At 35.6% G+C, this 20,037-nt stretch overlaps 1 protein-coding gene across 1 annotated transcript in view; it reads left to right on the forward strand.

Annotated features, from left to right (window-relative positions):
• ADAM2 (ADAM metallopeptidase domain 2) overlaps nucleotides 1–20,037 on the forward strand; it is a 79,792-nt gene that overhangs the window by 46,477 nt on the left and 13,278 nt on the right. The window contains exons 11-15 of the mRNA XM_067722117.1: nucleotides 2,299–2,435; nucleotides 5,060–5,240; nucleotides 8,891–8,989; nucleotides 9,103–9,298; nucleotides 15,786–15,891. Coding sequence (XP_067578218.1) covers nucleotides 2,299–2,435; nucleotides 5,060–5,240; nucleotides 8,891–8,989; nucleotides 9,103–9,298; nucleotides 15,786–15,891 — 719 coding nt within the window. The remainder of the gene's footprint in view (nucleotides 1–2,298; nucleotides 2,436–5,059; nucleotides 5,241–8,890; nucleotides 8,990–9,102; nucleotides 9,299–15,785; nucleotides 15,892–20,037) is intronic.

The raw sequence follows: 20,037 nt of genomic DNA on the forward strand, positions 1-20,037 counted from the left end.
CTTTTTCCCTTATGTTATTTTCATAACAGAAGTAGTCATAACCATAACTTTTAGCAAATTCTCGTACTCCAGTCCATACATTTTTCAAGGTTTTCGTACTAGTCTGTTATGGACTAAGTTGTGTCCCCCTAAAATTCATATACTGAAGCCCTAACCCCCAGTGTGGCTGTATTTGGAGAAGGGGCCTTTAAGGGAGTCATTAAGGTTAAAGTAGGTCATAAGCCTGGGCCCCTAATCCAATAGGACTCGTGTCTTTGTGGGAAGAGGAGGAGCCAGCACACAAGGAGGAAGGGCCACTGAGGATGCAGGGCAAAGGCAGCCCTCCAGAAGCCTGGGAGACACACCTCACCAGAAACTGACCCTGCTGGCACCTTGAGCAACGTTCTCTGTGATATTGTTTGAGGGCAGCCCAAGCTGAGTAATAGAAGTAAGAGTGTCAGAAAGGGAATGTAAAGAAATTCCATCTCAAATACAAAACCATGTCTTTGATCCTTTGATACAAGGAAAGGAGAGACCAGAACATATGCACTAATCAGAAGATAAAGAATAAAAAAGTTGCATATTGGGATTTTATACAAATCACATGAAATTTTTTGGATGTTGTTATTTCCCTCTTACTGCGCTATGAGTGATAATAAGGAACAGGAGAGACGGAGAAAACGAAGCAATTGTAGGGCTTCCCTGGTGGCGCAGTGGTTGAGAGTCCGCCTGCTGATGCAGGGGACACGGGTTCGTGCCCCGGCCCGGGAGGAGCCCACATGCCGCGGAGCAGCTGGGCCCGTGAGCCATGGCCGCTGAGCCTGCGCGTCCAGAGCCTGTGCTCCGCAACGGGAGAGGCCACAACAGTGAGAGGCCCGCGTACCACAAAAAAAAAAAAAAAGCAATTGTAAAGATATATTGATTGAATGATTGCCAGGCCTTTCCTACAATATCCTGAAGACAAGAAAAGCTGAATAACTACACTGATAACATAATAGTCTCTTATTTATTATATTATTATTTATAATATCCTATTATTTAAATGTGCAAAATTTATCAGAATCCGTCATTTTCTTCCCCATAGAATCAAGCATTCCTCCTCCTCTTCATCTACCTCCCCTTGCCCCCTCCCCCTCCTCCTTCTCTTCTTTTTGTTCTTCTCCCTCCCTCCCTCCTCCCTCCCTCTCTCCCCCTCTCTCCTCCACCCCTCTCTCTGAAAATGGATGGTACATTCACCTGTGTTATTTTGATAAAGGGACCATTTATCAATGTGTACGCAAGATGTAGGGACTTTGCTTTACCTCAGGGCTAGTAATAAAGATATGTAATTGTCCCCTAGGCTTGAAGGAAAGGACAGTGTCAGTTTATTAGGGTTATACATGGAAGGTAGAAACCTCTACTCAAGGGTTCAGACAGTCATAGGTACCCTGGAAGTGATGGTAATAAATACCCTGCTCTTTTCTCACCCTTTCCTCCCCATTAGACCAAATCAAGGTGAGAGCAGAGGGCAAAGGAACCCTTTGACATAATCCATTGGTATAGTCCTTCTGATCTGGAGAGTAGGGTGGAAAGTAATGGAAAGTTGATTGACAGAGGCAAACAGAAGATACCAAAATATATCCCTAGGAACCTATCCTGAAGTATAGTCATCAATGTTATTAGATATATTTGAAGGGATATTGTGATTTGTGGATTTTTCTTAAAAATCGTATGTTTAATATGGTCTAAGTGTGCTATAATAAGCATCTTACATTTGTTAAAAAGTGATAAAAGCATTTAGTTTTGAAAATAAAGTTTAAGCAACTGTGGAGAGTTAGCATTCTTATCATCAGTCATTATTATCATAATATAAATTAATTCAGTGAGCTAATTTATGTTTTTTTAAATGCATGAAACAGCATATAAAATATTATCTCCTATAATTAAATTATAAATGAGCACAAACTGTTCATTTATAATTGATACTGTGTGTGTATATGTGTGTGTCTTTAAAGACTTTCTTTTATGAGTACAAACATGGTTATAGCTATTGTTATATATGATTAACAAGTTATTGGGACAAATATGTTCTTGGCCTGATGCCACCAAATGAACCATACATTTACATTTTTGTAAAATTTCACACTTCACTTTTCATATTTTCCTTATATTGATAATGGCACCTGTAACATATTAGGCCAACATGGATGGCATTTCTGTGATTAACATATCTGATGTCTCTATTCTATCATGTGACTATTTTTAATAATTACATTATACTCCAGGTAAATAAATTATCTCCTAAAATGTGAATGTATACATGTATGTTTTTTTCCCTAGCACCCCAGAACCATAAGTCTGGAATCACTTGCAGTTATTTTAGCTCAATTACTGAGCCTTAGTATGGGAATAACTTATGATGACATCAACAAATGCCATTGCCCAGGAGCTGTCTGCGTAATGAACCCAGAAGCAATGTAAGATGCTTTGCTTTTATATGCTTTACATATATAGTTTATATGAAAATAAGTTTGGTGTATTTTGTTTATGAAAGTCTATGCTATTAAAATAATTATTAATGGTCGAATATAAACTGTGGCCAATGACCCCAGATCAAAATATGTATTCCAGTGCCCCTGCTGCATATCTCAATATTTCTTGTAATCTAATGTCACACTTGCTATCTCATGTGACTTACCTCTATATTTATCACTGTTACTTGCATGATTTTATAATTTAATGCATGATTTGATAAGCCAAGTATGGGCTTGTGTTCGTTATACAAGAATGATTTATTAGAGGAGGCGTTTTGCAGCAGTTATCATGCCTCAAAGGCCTACTGAAGTTTTTGCTATTATCCTCAGTATTTAGAATATGCTATGAGATTTTACGGAATTAGAACCAAATAGTCAGGAGATTTATGGAAACCATCATCCAGTCAGTGACTGGACCCAGTCTCTTATACTTTTTATTTATTTTATTTTTTTAAACTGTAACCCAACAGTACATTTTATTTAATTTTATTTAACAGTACATTTAATTTCTTTTATATTATCTCTAATATTTTGCCTTTTTTTCACTTTCCAATTTCTCCCCAAAGCACCTTAATCAACCAAAAAACTTAGCCTACAATCTTAATGAGTGTTGAAATTTTTTTCATTAATTTTTTAACATAACTTTGATTCTTGTGTAGATATGAAAAAAATAGAAATTCCACTTAAAAATATATAATTATGGCCTGTATAAAATTGGTGGAATTATTAACACACATATAGAAACCATTCATCTGTGGAAATGCTTTTTTAAAAAGCTTAGTTTGACAAATTACAATCTTGCAAAAAATGCTTATTAATCATATCTTTAAGTGCTTTGCATCATTTGAATAGCATTGCATGATTCTAAAATTTTGGACAACACAGACATTTTATTCATCATTGAATGGCAAAAAAAATGATGTGAAAATCTACTATTTAAAGGAAAATCTGAATAAAGAGGGCATATTTGAAAAGGATTCATTGCTGTCTTTAAACTGGTGGGAAACATCTTCTAGAATTATTCATCTTTAATGCCTTTTGACACTATCACATTCAGTGATTTTGCACAGGACGGAGTCCTAATAGGACATATGCCTTTCTGAGGCAGGTGTCCTCAATCTAACCTTAAAATTTGGCTTATTAAATAGAAGTACTTAAGGAGTTTAACATGTTATTTTGTTTCTGTAATCCATAGAAAATACATGGCCCACACTGATTTTTTTTTACAAAAGACTGTCATTTTTCTGAGGGCTCACAATCAGTAGTCCATGTTTTATTCAGTCTATGTATCCAGCGAGTCAGACATGCTACCTAATATGTTTCCGAATTTCAACTTTCTTTGACATTTTAATATTTTAATTAGGAACTTTGTTTCTTTAGATAAAGAAGTTGTCGTTATGAAACTGTGCTTTTTTGGCTCATTCGAAGGTAGCAATATATCTGAGCTTTGGAAACAATGACTAAGGAAAAAAATGTTTAATAAAATACATTGAGATAGAACAGAGTATAGCTTTTTTTTTTTTTAATTTTAAGTAAAATGAAAGTAAAAGAGAATGGTAGTTTTCAAATACATCCACAAATTGTTGCTACTTCTCCCTTCAAGAGGTAGAGTTTAATTTCCCTCCTATTGAGTATGGGTTGGATTTGGTGACTTGTTTTCATCAAATAGACCATGGTAGAGTTGATGGTGTGTGACTTTCAAGATTAGATAATTAAAGAGTTTGCAAATTTCTCTGTACTCTCTCTTTGATCAGGTGCCCAGGTTGAAGCTAGGTGCCATATCGTGAGGACAGTTTAGTAACTTTATATAGAGGTCCATATGGCCAGAAACTGGGGCCTCTTGCCAATAGAATGAAAGGGCAGATAAAAGCACAGCTGTAAACATTACTTCATATAACTTAAATTTATGGTTTCATTTAAGGCCAATGGTCTGCTCCTAGCTTTACAAAAGCTAAATGTATTATACAAGGAAGTTATGTATAAGAGGCTCTATTATCAAGGAAAAATGGGAGAATAGAGAATGAGAACATCCAGCAAATATGTGCAAGGATTCAAGCTGCAAATAAATTATCCAATTGGATATAATTATGATTGATAATCTCTTCCTAATGACAACATTCATTATCAGAAAGTGTACCCCTCTATAAACAAGTTCACACAGAGTAAACCTCTTGCATTGCCTAGTTCTCAATAATATTAAAGTTCTATCAATTTTTCTCCTTTTGTTTTCTGGTATTTAGATAGAAATCATCTGAGTTGTTGGCAATGTAATAATAAATCTATTATTTATGGTTAATATAATTAAAGAGTATATTCAAGCTGGATGCAACCACAAAAAACACCAAAATTGGTAGTTTGTCCAAAAATTTCTAATGTTTTTCATGGTCCTCATGCAAAAAACATTTTCCTGTAATAATCCACATGACTAGAATTTGAGTCTACTGCCTTAAAATTTAGTAATTTTATATTAGCTATATTTATCATTAGATTATAGACTTTTCTTCTGAGGCTAGTCAATTTACGGAAGCGACAGTTACATAAAAGTCTGATGTTTGATGTATTTTTAGTCATTCCAGTGGTGTGAAGATCTTTAGTAACTGCAGTATGGAAGATTTTGCGCATTTTATTTCAAAGTCACAGTCCCAGTGTCTTCAAAACCAGCCACGTTTAGGTTCAACATACAAAGTGGCAGTTTGCGGTAACGGAAAAGTCGAAGAAGGAGAACAATGTGACTGTGGGGATCAGGAGGTTGGTACTAATTTGGAAGATTACACACCAGAATTACATAAAAAATTATTAGTTAATTTTTATACTATCACACTGCCATTTTACCTAATTTATCAAACTTCCTTTTCAACAAAGACCTTAAGGATGTATACTGGGATTATATTAATGAGTACACTTAAATATTGGTATATGAATTCAGCAGTTTGTAGATTATTCATACTGGTGATTTTCAAGGTCTTAACCCTATAGCTCAGCGGTCCTCAACATTTTTGGCACCAGGGATGGTTTCGTGGAAGACAATTTTTCCACGGACGGGGGCGGGGGTTGGTTCAGGTGGTAATGCAAGTGATGGGGAGTGATGGGGAGCGGCAGATGAAGCTTTGCTCGCTCACCCACCACTCACCTCTCGTTGTGTGGCCTGGTTCCTAACAGGCCATGGACCAGTACTGGTCCCCTGCTATAGGTGAGTTGACCTAGGTTTATACTTCCCCGCTTGAGCATACACTTCCTTAGTATGTCTTTTTTTTTTTTTTTTTTGCGGTATGCGGGCCTCTCACCACTGTGGCCTCTCCTGTTGCGGAGCACAGGCTCCGGACGCGCAGGCTTAGCGGCCATGGCTCACGGGCCCAGCCGCTCCGCGGCATGTGGGATCTTCCTGGACCGGGGCACGAACCCATGTCCCCTGCATCGGCAGGTGGACTCTCAACCACTGCGCCACCAGGGAAGGCCTATTTTTGCTTTTATTTCTATTACTTTCTATGATTTATGTCAGAGAATATTTTGCCTATATTCTCTTCTAGGAGTTTTATGGTGTCGTGTCTTATATTTAAGTCTTTAAGCCATTTTGAGTTTACTTTTGTGTATGGTGTGGGGGAATGGCCCAACTTCATTGATTTACATGTGGCTGTCCAGCTTTCCCAACACCACTTGCCAAAGAGACTTTCTTTTCTTCACTGTATATTCTTGACTCCTTTGTCAAAGATTAATTGACCATAGGTGTGTAGGTTTATTTCTGGGTTCCCTATTCTTTTCCATTGATCCATATGTCTGTTTTCGTGCCAATACCACACTGTAGCTTTGTAGTATTGTCTGAAGTCTAGGAGGGTCATACCTCCTGCTTTGTTCTTTTTCCTCAGGATTGCTTTGGCAATTCTGAGCCTTTTATGGTTCCATATAAATTTTAGGATTATTTATTCTAGTTCTGTGAAAAATGCCATGGGGAATTTGATAGAGAGGGCATTGAATCTGTAGATTGCTTTGGGCAGTATGGCCATTTTAACAATATTAATTCTTCCAAGAGCACAGGATATCCTTCCATTTCTTTGAATTATCTTCAGTGTCCTTTATTAATATTTTATAGTTCTTAGCATATAAGTCTTTCACCTCCTTGGTCAGGTTTATTCCTAAGTTTTTTTTTTTTTTGGATGCTATCTTAAAAGAGATTTTTTAAAAATTCCCTTTCTGATATTTCATTATTAGTGTAAAGAAATGCAACCGATTTCTCTATGTTAATTTTATTTCCTGCTACCTAGCTGAATTCATTTATCAGTTCTAGTAGTTTTATGTGGAGTCTTTAGGGTTTCCAATATATAGTATCACAACCCACTCATATCAATGGACAGATCTTCTAGACAGAAAAACAATAAGGCAACAGAGATCCTAAATGGTACAGTAGAACAGTAAGACTTAATTGATATTTTCAGGACATTACATCCAAAGAAAACCAGAATACACATGCTTTTCAAGTGCACCTGGAACATTCTCTAGGATTGACCACATCTAGGGCACAAAAGAAGCCTCAACAAATTTAAGAGCATAAAAATTATTTAAAGTATCTTTTCTAACCACTATGGCATGAAACTAGAAATCAACCACAGAAAAGGAAATGAGAAAAAAATGATTACATGGAGACTAAGCAACATGCTACTAAAAAACAATGGGTTAATGATGAAATCAAAGAGGAAGTTAAAAAATACCTTGAGGGCTTCCCTGGTGGCGCAGTGGTTGAGAGTCCGCCTGCCGATGCAGGGGACACAGGTTCATGCCCCGGTCCTGGCAGATCCCACATGCCACGGAGTGGCTGGGCCCATGAGCCATGGCCGCTGAGCCTGTGCGTCCGGAGCCTGTGCTCCGCAATGGGAGAGGCCACAGCAGTGAGAGGCCCGCGTACTGCAAAAACAAACAAATAATAAATAAATAAATAAATAAATACCTTGAGACAAATGACAATGAAAATACAAACATACAAAATCTACGGGATGCAGCAAAAGCAGTTTTTAGAAGGAAATTCAGAGCTATACAGGCCTTCCTCAAAAAACAAGAAAAATCTCGAATTAACTATGTAACCTACCACCTAAAGAGATTAGAAAAAGAAGAACAAACAAAACCTAAAATCAGCAGAAGGAAGGAAATAATAAAGATCAGAGAGGAAATAAATAAAATAGAGATTTAAAAATAGAAAAAAACAATAAAATTAAGAGCTGGTTCTTTGAAAGAGTAAACAAAATTGACAAACCTCTGGCCAGGCTCACCAAGAAGAAAATTGAGAGGACCCAAATAAAATAAGAAATGAAAAAGGAGAAATAACAACTAATAGTGCAGAAATACAACAACAACAACAACAAAAAACCATAGGAGAGTTGAACTATGAACAATTATATGCAAATAAATTCAACAACCTAGAAGAAATGGACAACTTTCTAGAAACATACAGCCCACCAAAATTGAATCAAGAAGAAATAGATAATTTGAACAGACCAAGCACTAGAAGTGAAATAGAATCTGTAATTTAAAAAACTCCCTACAAACAAAAGTCCAGGACCAGATGGCTTCACAGGCAAATTCTACCAAACTTACAAAGAAGAACTTACACTGATCCTTCTCAAACTCTTCCAAAAGATTGAAGAGGCGGGAACATTCCCAAAGTCATGCTATGAAGCCACCATCATCCTGATACCAAAACCAGAAAAAGACACTACCAAACAAGAAAATTATAGGCCAATATCTTTGATGAATATAAATGCAAAAATTCTCAACAAAATACTAGCAAGCAAAATCCAACAACACATAAAAGAGAGCATACACCACGACCAAGTTGGATTCATCCCAGGTTCACAAGGATGGTTCAACATATGCAAATCAATTAATGTGATATACCACATCAACGAAAGAAAAGACAAAAATCACATGATCACCTCAATAGATGCAGAAAACGCATTTGATAAAATTCAATATCGATTCATGATAAAAACTCTTACCAAAGTGGGTATAGAGGGTCCTTATTAGTTATCTATAGGTCTTTATTAGTTATCTATTTTATAGATAGTAATGTGCATGTGTCAATCCCAATCTTCCAGTTTATCCCTCCCCCCGACCCCTGCAAATAAACTTATGGTTATCGATGTCTTGGCTTTGGTGGACTCTGGGACTTCAGAAAATCCTACTACGAATATAGTCAAACCTACTGATATAAAGAACACTGGGTTTAGCACATTAGGCGACCAATAAATGTTAAATAAATGAATGAATAAGTGGTTTTATTTTTTTCTGTTTGCCAACATTTAAGTTAAGCATCAGTCTGTATATTATATAATATGCTGTCCTCATTAAAATATCTATTTAATGTAAATAAAAGTTGGAACATACTTCAGAGCATTTGATTTGCCTTTCAGGATTGTGCAGCTCTGCCAGACCCATGCTGTAACCAAGCCACATGTAGACTCAATGTTGGGTCAGCTTGTGCTACTGGACCGTGCTGTAATGCTTGTGCTGTAAGAGCCTTTTAAAAATTTTGTATTACCTACATTAGTAATGTTATCATTTTTTATAATATTTAAATGTTCACATTCTGCTGTACTCAATATCATTTACTTCACCCCACCAGTTTATAGCAAAAGGACAAGTGTGTAGGGCTTCCACTGATGAATGTGATCTCTCTGAATATTGCAATGGTACATCTGCAGCATGTCAAGAAGACCTTTATGTTCAGGATGGGCATCCATGTGCAGAGAATCAATGGATCTGTGTGAACGGAAAATGTATGAACGGGATAAAACAATGTTTGGAAATATTTGGTGAAGGTATTTATCATAATTTGATTTTCTGTATATATTTTTTTCTGGAAACTGACTAACATACATATCTTTATATATATTAGAATAGACAAAGGATATTATGAAATGAAGCTATTAATATGTCAAAAATATATTAACCTCTAGAGGTATAAAAATAGAAAAAGATAGTATCACCAGGAAAAAAATAACTGAAACAAAACTCAATCATTCCAATAAAAGAAAGCACTCAGAGAAATTAAGAATTGGTGTAAGTCAAGTATTTGTTTTATAATCTAAGATAAACAGAAGAAGAATAATATAATAATTAGAAACTAAAAACTAATAAAGGGGAGAAAAACAAAAGCAATTAACATATTTGATTAACCCAAAAGAAGGCAAGAACAGAGTAAATAAAAGAACAAAGGATATGAAAATAAATAGTAATATGTATTGATATTTACATATTTAACAATTACATTAAATATAAAACCTGTGTTAAATATTCAATTTAGGGAAAGGATGTAGCAAGAAGTGACGATGCAACTACAAGAAAATGACTAGAAAAATCAAGGTGTATTGCATTGATGATATTTTTAAAGGCTTTAGAGTACAGTGAAACCAAAGACAATTAATTTAAATCTCTGCAGGATAGAAACTTTGCCTATCTTAGGGAACAACTGACAGCCATTTATGTTCCTAGGGACATATGCAGACTCTGAAAGTTGAAGATCAAGCTTGGCTTAGCTAGAGATCTTCAAGAAAAAAGAAAGATAAACTAGAAAAGTTTTAGCAGTTGGAATTGAAGGGGAGGGGCTGTCAAAACCATAGGCTATTTTTCCATGAGGTGTCTGCATCTTTGGAACTTAAACGCTGCTCAGAAACTTGGTCAATTTAATAGATTAAAAAAAAAATTTACAAGGCATTACGAATTTTCTTGTAGTCACAAGATGATCAAAGACCAAATGGTAGAGGAATTTTACCTTTAAAAAAAATCTTAGTCTTCCTCCAGAACCTTTTGCTACATTTTCTTTATTTATTTTTTTTTTTTGCTGTACGTGGGTCTCTCACTGTTGTGGTCTCTCCCGTTGTGGAGCACAGGCTCCGGATGCGCAGGCTCAGAGGCCATGGCTCACGGGCCCAGCCGCTCCGCAGCATGTGGGATCTTCCCGGACCGGGGCACGAACCTGTGTCCTCTGAATTGGCAGGCGAACTCTCAACCACTGCGCCACCAGGGAAGCCCCCTTTTACTACATTTTGAACTGCCTGTGTTGGTAGGCCAGGAAGCTATGCTGAGACTAAAGGGCATATATTTATCCCTGGCAAACTTTCAGTGAAGAGAAGATAAATGTTTGCAAGGCTCTCAGTTGGTAGGGTACAAGGGTCACACCCAAGATAACGAGGTGAATCCAGAATAAAACTGTACATCAGCCTTGGCCCATATAATTGCCTGATTGGACTTAGGTGATCACTGCCTTGCCCAACCCGCCTAACTGTTCCAACCATCATATAGTTGGATCATGTCTTATAATACATTCTGTCAATCTCTTCTTTTTGATTGAAGTGTTTAATCTATTCATGTAAGTAAGGTAATATTTCCATCTGCTATTTTGCTATGTGTTTTCAATATATCTTATACTTTACCCTCTATTCCTCAATAACCTCTTCATTTGTATTGAATAGATATTTTCTAGTGTAATAGTTTAATCTCTTTGTGGTTTCTTTTACTATATATATTTAGTTATTTCTGAGTGGTTTGCTTAGGTGTTACAATTACTATCTTAAGACATTCAATTAATATTAACTTAATATCAAAAGTAAACAAAAAGCATATATATACCTCTGTTTTCCCATCCCTTGTTCTATTTCTGTCAAACATCTTACATCTTTATGTAAGTCTAGTGAAAATGTTTTATAATAATTGTTTTTATGCAATTATCTTTTAAATTCTATAGAAGAGAGTCCAAACAATAGATATGTTTATACTATCTATTATATTTTCTTTTACTTTATTTGATAATTTACTATATTAGCATTGTGTTACTTCATGTAGATCCTGGTTACCTCCTAGTGTCCTTTGATTTCAGCCTTAAGGATGCACTTTAGTAGGTCTTGCTGGAAACGTTTGCTAAAGATGAGTTCTCCCTGACTGTGTTTATCTTGGAATGCTATCATTTCTCCCTTAATTTTCTGAGGAGAGTTTAGCCAAATATAGAATTCTTAGTCTTTTCCTTTCAAAACTCTATAGATATCAGCCTACTGTCACCTGGCCTCCTTGTCTTTAATGAAGAGTGGAATCAATTTGACCATGATCTGTGGATCTCTTTAAGATTATTCCATGTGGAGTTTTTAAAGAAATCTTCTTGTAAAAATATAGATATAGGTATACATTAAATTTGAAAAGCTTTCAGTCATTATTTCTTAAAATACTTCACTGCCCTTTTCTGTTTTTTCCTCAGTTTGGGAATCCCTATAGGCCAATATTTCATACGCTTGATGTTGTCCCACTGGTCCATGAAACTATTTTTGTCATTTGATTTTCTTTCTTTCCTCATACTAGATAATCTCCATTGACCTATCTTCAGGTCAATAAAACCTGCCAGATTAAATCTATTGATTTTTAAATTTCTGTAGTGAAGTTTTTCATTTTAGTTAATACAGTTTTCAACTTCAGAATTTATATATGGTTCCCATTTTTATTTAAAAGTCTATATTAGTATTTCCCATTTAGTTTTTAAGAGATGGTTTCCCCTAGTGACTTGAACATATGTGTAATAGCTAATTTAAGTCTTTGTCTACTGGATTCAAAATTGGGGCTCTCTGAGGACATTTTCTGTTGGCTTTTTTTTTTCTGGGTATGTAGCATAATTTCATTTTTTTGCATATAGTGTAAATTTTTTTAAAAAAACTAGAAATTTTAGACAATATATTTTAACAATTTTGATTCAGATTTCTCTAAGGTTTGTTGTTGTTGTTGTTGTAGTGTAATAGTTTAATCTGCTTATTTGTTTAGTGACTTTCCTGGACGAATTTTTCCAGTTCTGTATTCTGTGCTGTGTGCATCCACTGAGTTCTGATAGTTCCACTGATAGTTTGTTGTTTTTTTTTCTCCCAAGTTCTTGTTTTTATTTTTAAGCCAGACTTCCTAGGGATAACTCCAAATTAGTACAATTTAGTGCCAAGCCAATAACCCATCAGATACCCTTCAATGCCTTGACTCTTTATTTTCTACCCTATGCCAAGGATAGCTTCAAGCTTCAGGCAGTTTGCAAAACCGCCATAGCTTTCACTTCTTGCTTGTTCAGGACCTAAATATAATCCAGAGAAGAGTGACTGGGGACTTCTCTTCCTCAGGATTGTTCTTGGCATGTGTACATCTTTTTAGACCCAGTTATGTGTTAAGTTTTCAACATCACTTATGATCATCTAGTTCTCCAAGGTTTCCTTTTAAACTCCCAGCAGGCTCTTGTTTGCCTCAACTGCTGTAATGTTGCTGTCATCTTTCTATTATTTCAGTAATTCCCTGAGTGTAAGGCTCTTTTTCCCACTGAGCCGAGCTCTAACTCAAACCAAATAACAAAATCACCCCGGGAACAGAGATCTTCTAGGTAAGTGAAAGTTTGGAAAATGTTCAGACTGTGCTCTGGTGATTTTAACAAAGCTCAAAATAGGTCAGACCTCTTCATTAGCTCTAAGGCTGCTGGCTTTTGGCTATCCTGCCACTGAGGAAAGATGAAAATATCCCCAAAGTAATACAGCACTGAGCCTTCTGTCTTAACAACTGTATCAGCCAGGATTCCACCAGAGAAACAGAATCTTTCCCTGTACCCTGTTTATTTTATCTTTATATACCCAAATCAGATGCCATCCCCTCAGGCCAGAGCTTCAGAAAAGCAAAGAGGTCTCTCTCACAGAGAGACTAATCCTGCATTTTAGCCTGCTGTCTGTGCTGTGACCTGGGGCTAAAAACTTCTGATTGTTAGCAGCCCAGGGGACCCAGGAATGCAAACGCCCCTGGCCACTAGAGCCAGGTGATCTAGGGGTGTCCCTGGGAAGCACCACACATAAAAACCAGAGCACAGGATGCATGTAAAGGCTCCCCTCTGGGAAATACTGGCACTCTGGAGTGTGGCAGGGTGAGAACATGACATTAGCACTCACCCACCAAAGTCTCTGTGAAGGGTTAGGGCAGGTCCTTAGACATGGGTTTCATTAGAAGCCTGCCCCTCAGGCCACAGCTACTGAGATAAGCTGACAGGCCTCTTACACAGAAAGACTGGGCTCCTCTGACTGCTGCCTCTTGCTGTGCCCTGGGTGTGGTAGCCAGTTAAGAACTCTGTCTCCTATAGTTACAGTCTTGTAGGACCCTTGAGCATAAACCACGCATCAGAAGCATTTCACAGTTCTCTATAGCCTTGTGGGTCTCGTGGACATGAGTGCTTGTTGGTTATCAAAGCTGGAGGTTTTAGGGGCTCATCTTTCTGGTGCAGGTCTTAAAAGTTGTGGTGCCTGATGTGAGATCCAAACACTTCACCCCTCAGGGAGGAGCTCCACGTTTTGAGTTCCCTCCCAACTGTGGATCGCCATTGCCAGGACGGGTTTCCAGCAAGGTGGTGTCTCAGCCTTGCCTACCTGCTTCAGTGTGGCTTTCCTCTTGTTGGCTCAGTGTGAAGTGGTCACTCCACCAGTTTTTAGGTTTTCTTCACCGGAAATTGTTCCATATGTAGCTGTAGATTTGGTGTATTTGTGGGAAGTTGTGAGTTTGGCATCTTTCTACTTTGCCATCTTGAATTGGAGCCTCTATTTCCATCAGCATTTTAAAGAGGTTACTCCGCTGTCATATGGCTTTCATATTTCTGAAGAAAAATCTGTCATGTTGTGTCTCTTTGAGCCATGAAGACACTCTTTGGTCTTCGGTTTGTAGCAGTCCTCATATCATCTGTTTGAATGTGCGTTTGTGTGGAGTGCGTGCACGTAATTCTGCTTAGTGTTCCTGAGTGCCTTGGAACTGTGGTGTACATACTGTATTATTATACAGATTTTTAACTTTCAGTTTATGTTTATATTTAACTGTCTCTCCATAATTATTTCAATTTATTTATTTTTGATACCTTGCCTTCTTGAAGATTTATATCCTTTGTAATTAATTTTAGTATATATGTACCATGGTTCTCCTACTCAATTACATGTAGATGTCTCTATTTTATATCTTTTCTTGAATATTTTACATAAAGGCATATTCCTAGTTAAAATTTTTTTCACTGTCTTCCTCTTCAATTTTTGACTTACAGAAACTGTGTCTTCATTCTAAATGCTTCTCTCATATAGACACTGCAATCTTATATAGATACATCCATCTTTTTCTTCTGTTAAGTATATGAAGTAAGAGACTAATCACTTTAATTAAATCAGAAACCAATGATTGTTAAGTTTAGTTAGAGTTTTGATTAGGTTCAGTCTTTATCTAGTTCACTCTTGTTTCTAGGGCATAACTCTCCAGGGCTTTCAACTGAGAGATCGTATATTTACTGAGACTCCTTCCCCTGGCAGGTATGTAATCACAATGCAGAAACTGCAGAAAAATATGCTCTGCTTTCTGGAAGTCACCTCCTTATATTTTAATCTCCTTCTCTTCACATGTTTAGAAGCAGGAAAATGTCTTAAGAGGGGACTATACTATATGTTGAGGCCCCCGAGTCTCTAATTTTATCACTATAGTCATAAAAGATCCTCCAACTTTGGCCTTTTTTTGTCCAATGGCCTGCTTCCCTAGCTAAGCTTATAATTTTGATTTCTCACACATAGCTATGTTTCCAAGTGACCTCTGGGATGAAAATCAACTGCTTATTTTCAGTTTACTACTGCCTCTAAGACTTTCAACTGAGATCCTGATGGGTCCACAGGGCCTCCTCTTATGCTGTGTCATTTTTCTTCACAGTTAAATCTCCCTATCAAAAGTTTTTGGCTCAGTCCTCCCATTAGAGTAGAATTAATTGAGTCATGATAAATAACCTGCTCTTTAAGTAGACTGAATCTTATGAGAATTAAACACGTAATGTGTGTGGACTGAATAGTAAATATGAAAATAAATCAGCCGTGACTCCAAGAATTTTTGGTCTGGGGAAATTAGGATAAAAAAATAAGATATTATTTTAATGATTTGTCTTGAAAACACATTTATATGATAACACTATTGACCAATAAGTCAATTATTTGTTTAAAAAAAGTTTCTTATATACTTATATATTTCTAGACTTACTAAAAATTAGAAGATAAACTGCATACTGTAGTTAATCCTAAGGTATCTGTTTGGATAGTAGACAAGATGCTTTCAATATTTAAATATTTCATTGAAGTAGTTTTTTTGTGATTTTAAAACTAGGTTTTATTTTCAATTTTGTATTATGCTCTTATTTTGTGCAATATTGTAAACAATCTCAGAATTTTAAGTGTACTCATTAATTATTTTAAATTAATGTAAGTTCAATATGACTAACCACAAATTTTTATTTTTCAGGTTCAGGTTTTGGTACTCAAGAGTGTTTTGATCAACTTAATTCTAAGACTGATCCATCTGGGAACTGTGGCTCTAATGCTTCAGGGTACACACAGTGTAATCCTAAGTATGTTCTAGGAAATCTATCTGAGAAACTTTATTTATTGCTTTATATTTGAAAATACCATGAGATAATTTACTTTACATGTAAGTGAAATGTCACTTGATCATGAAGTAAGACTATATTTAATCAAATTATAAATGTCTCAAGTACAGAATATCTGTACTTATCTTTCTCACACATCCAAACTATCCCTTGTTCCACCCCACAGAGCATTTAATTTACATATAGTTACATTAATTACCCATTAGTTAGAAGGACTGATCAGTTTTATTTTGCATGCTGTCACTTTAATTTTACAAAGGATGATCATTCTTCATAGTGATCTGATAAAAATGCATGAATTTTTACTATCCAGGAAGTAAAGCAATGTGTTTAAGTACATATACTCCACAAGCAGACATCTTGGTTTCAAATACTAATCCCAATACTTACCTACTTGTGTGACTTTGGACACGTGCCTCACTTTTCTGATATGTAAAATATGTATATCAATTTCACTGACGTCACTGGGCTTGTGCCAGTGTGGAATTTAGACACTCTATGAAAAGCACTTAGAATGGGACTGACACATATGAGGGTTAATTGTTAACTACTATGATTATTATATATACTAGAACTAGAATTATATATACTAGAACTAGAATGCTACTGTTACTATAATATTTTACTTTGTTACTATTTCAAACTTGGTTTGATAGCAAAAAAAATTTCTTGTTTTGCATGAATAGCAAAAAGACTTCCCATATAGCTTTTACTCAGTGGTTTACATTTTGCGCATTTGCTTTATCCTTCTGTTTTTCTAACTCTCCTCTCCTTTCCTCCCTTCAAAACGATTTTCCTAAACCATTTGAATGTAAGTTGGTTACTATGTTTCATTATCCTTAAATAAATCATTGTGTTTTCTTGAGAACAAAGGTTTTTATTTTTTTTAATGGCTCTATTGTAGCTGTCAACCACAGTTCTCAATAAAACTTCATTCATTATCTCAATGAAGTATTTATAGGTCTTTTTTCTTGTTCAGGAGCAAATCCAGAGTCACGAGTTTGTTAAACTTTAATCTAGAACATTCTTTTTGTTTCCATTTCTTTTCCTGTTTTTTTTTTTTTAAAAAAAAATACTACAGGCCAATTATTTTGTAATATTTTCCTCAAATTGGGTTTGTTTGATATTTTTCATCATTAGATTCATGTCGTAAATTTTGGCAAGCTTGCCACTGAAGTGGTGTTGTACCGTCAAGTGCAATTTTTAAAAGGTACATGCCATTTTCTCTCAAAGTTGGATATTTTAAGTTAAATTATTTGGTAACGTTAATTTTCTTTAGGTCTCTATTGTAAAGTTACACTTTTCCTTTGTGTTTAATGTGTTAATATGGGGAGAGTTAATATTGAGACCATGGACATGTTCTGTTCTTCTTCGAACTTTCACCCACTAGTATTAAGGTTCGTTGATGATTTTCTAACTCCATTATTGCCTCCCCCTTTAAGCTAGAAATGTATTGTAGAAAGAAGTATTATTTTTATTTATTTATTTATGTTTGTGTATTTATTTATGTCAGTTCAGACACAGCAATTGTTATTTGACTCAATATTATAGAATATATTACTATCATTTATTTTAACACTTACTTTTTCAAATTGTCTCAATTTGAGCTAGTGAGAGTTTCTTTTAGCTGGCCACAATATTCTTTTCAAAAGTCTGTATGACACTTTAAAAACTTACACATTTTTCCAGCACAAAAAAAGATGTTCTAGGCCCCTGTTATATTTTTCCTACCCTTGTTCTGGATTCAGCTGTTTCTCTAAGTAGCCCAGATTCCTTTTAGTAGAGAAGAGTATTTAGTAAACATCTGAGAACCAGGTGTGCTTATTTCTGCCGTTTTCCATTACCTCTAAGTCTTCTCAGACAACAAAGCTAGAACATACATGTATCACATTTATTTCTATATCCACGTATTATATCTCTGTTTTTAAAACGTGAACTTATAGTGATAATTTTATTTCCAGACACCACAAATATATACAAACTACATCTTACATTCATAAGTTGCTTTTTCATATGCTCAAGCCCAGAAGCACAAAAGTTTGTTTCATAACTGCTAAAGCATATACTGACTAAAGGAAGCTTTCTAGCTGTTAGGATTATATTTTCTTTTAAATCATTGATCTTTTTATATTAGCTGCTATAAAGTGCTTCTCTGCTAATTGCAATATTTGGGTCATTTGGATATTGATATCTAGTGCTTTATTTGCACCTATATCACATTTTAACTTTTTTGGCATGCATTGCAATTTTTTGACTTTATATTGGTTAGTATGAGTAATACATAATGGAAACTTTGCATATATTTATAATTTTCTGTATAAGTACTTACAAACATTATATTAGTTTCAGAGGTAGAACATAGTGATCCAACATTTTTTATAGATTACACACCATACAAAGTTATTATAAAATACTGACTATATTCCCTATGCTGTATGTTACATCCCTTTGGCTTATTTATTTTGCCATTGGTAGTTTGTACTTCTTAATCCCTTTCACCCATTTTGTACTTTACGTACACCTCTCCCTTCTGGTAACCACTAGTTTGTTCTCTGTATCTGTAAGTCTGTTTCTGTTTTGTTATATTTGTTTGTTTGTTTTATTTTTAGATTCCACATATAAGTGAAAACATACAATATTTGTTTTTCTCTGTCTGATTTATTTCACGAAGCATGAAGCAATATACTATCCAGGTCCATCCATGTTCTTGCAAATGGCAACATTTCATTTTTATTTGTGGCTGAGTGATACTCTATTACATATATAATATACAAATAATATAAATATATCTCACATCTTTATCCATTCATCCAATGCTGGGTTCTTAGGTTGCTTCCATATCTTAGCTATTTTAAATAATACTGCTATGAACATTGGGGAACATATATCTCTTTGAAGTAGTGTTTTCATTTTCTTCAGATAAATATCTAGGAGTGGAATTGTTGGATTTTATGGTAGTTCTACTTTAATTTTTTTTTTTTCTTAGGAAAGTCCATACTGTTTTCCATTTGGCTGTACCAATTTACATTCATACCGACAGTTTACTACAGTTTCCCCACATCTGACCAATGCTTGTTTTTTTTTTTTGGTCTCTTTGATAATAGCCATTCTGACAGGTGTGAGATGATATCTCATTGCAGTTTTGATTTGCATTTCCCTCATGATTAGTGATGTTTAATGTCTTTTCATGTACCTGTTGGCCATCTGTATGCCTTTGGGAAAATGTCTATTTAGGTCCGATGCCGATATTTTAATTGATTTTGGGAGGCTGTTTTTTTATTGAGTTGTATGAGTTCTTTATATATTTTGGATATTAACCCCTTTGCAAATACCTTCTTCCCATTCAGTAGGTTGCCTTTTTGTTTTTTGTTCTTTGTTTTTTTTTTTTTTTTTTTTTTTGGTGGAACGCGGGCCTCTCACTGTTGTGGCCTCTCCCGTTGTGGAGCACAGGGTCCGGATGCGCAGGCTCAGCGGCCACGGCTCACGGACCCAGCTGCTCCGTGGCACGTGGGATCTTCCCGGACCGGGGCACAAACCCGTGTCCCCTGCATCGGCAGGCGGACTCTCAACCACTGCGCCACCAGGGAAGCCCTCTAATATGTAATCTTTTTGTCTGGTTTCTTTTACTTATGTTTTTGAGATTCATCCATTTTGTAGCCTATATCAGTAGTATGTAGCTTCTTATTACTGGGTAATATTATATGGTGTGGATATAAACATTTTAAAATTATGTACCACTTAATGGGCACTTAGAATGTTTCTAGTTTAAGGCCATTAAGAACAATGCTGCTGTGGATGTAAGCTATTATATAGAGAATGGATAAAACAACAAGGTCCTACTGTATAGCACAGAGAACTATATTCAGTATCCTGTGATAAACCATAATAGAAAAGAATATTGAATATATATACGTATAACTGAACCACTTTGCTGTACAGCAGTAATTAACACAACACTGTAAATCAACTATACTTCAATAAAAAAATCAAGAACAATGCTGCTGTGAACATTCTTGTGCAGTATTTTGTTTGTTTGCTTTGTAAAGCCATGTATTTGTTTCTCTTGGGCTATAACAAGTATGAAGGTGCAAGTCTTTATGTAGACAC

Source organism: Pseudorca crassidens, chromosome 21 (assembly GCF_039906515.1).
Source record: "Pseudorca crassidens isolate mPseCra1 chromosome 21, mPseCra1.hap1, whole genome shotgun sequence".
NCBI classification, from domain to species: domain Eukaryota; kingdom Metazoa; phylum Chordata; class Mammalia; order Artiodactyla; family Delphinidae; genus Pseudorca; species Pseudorca crassidens.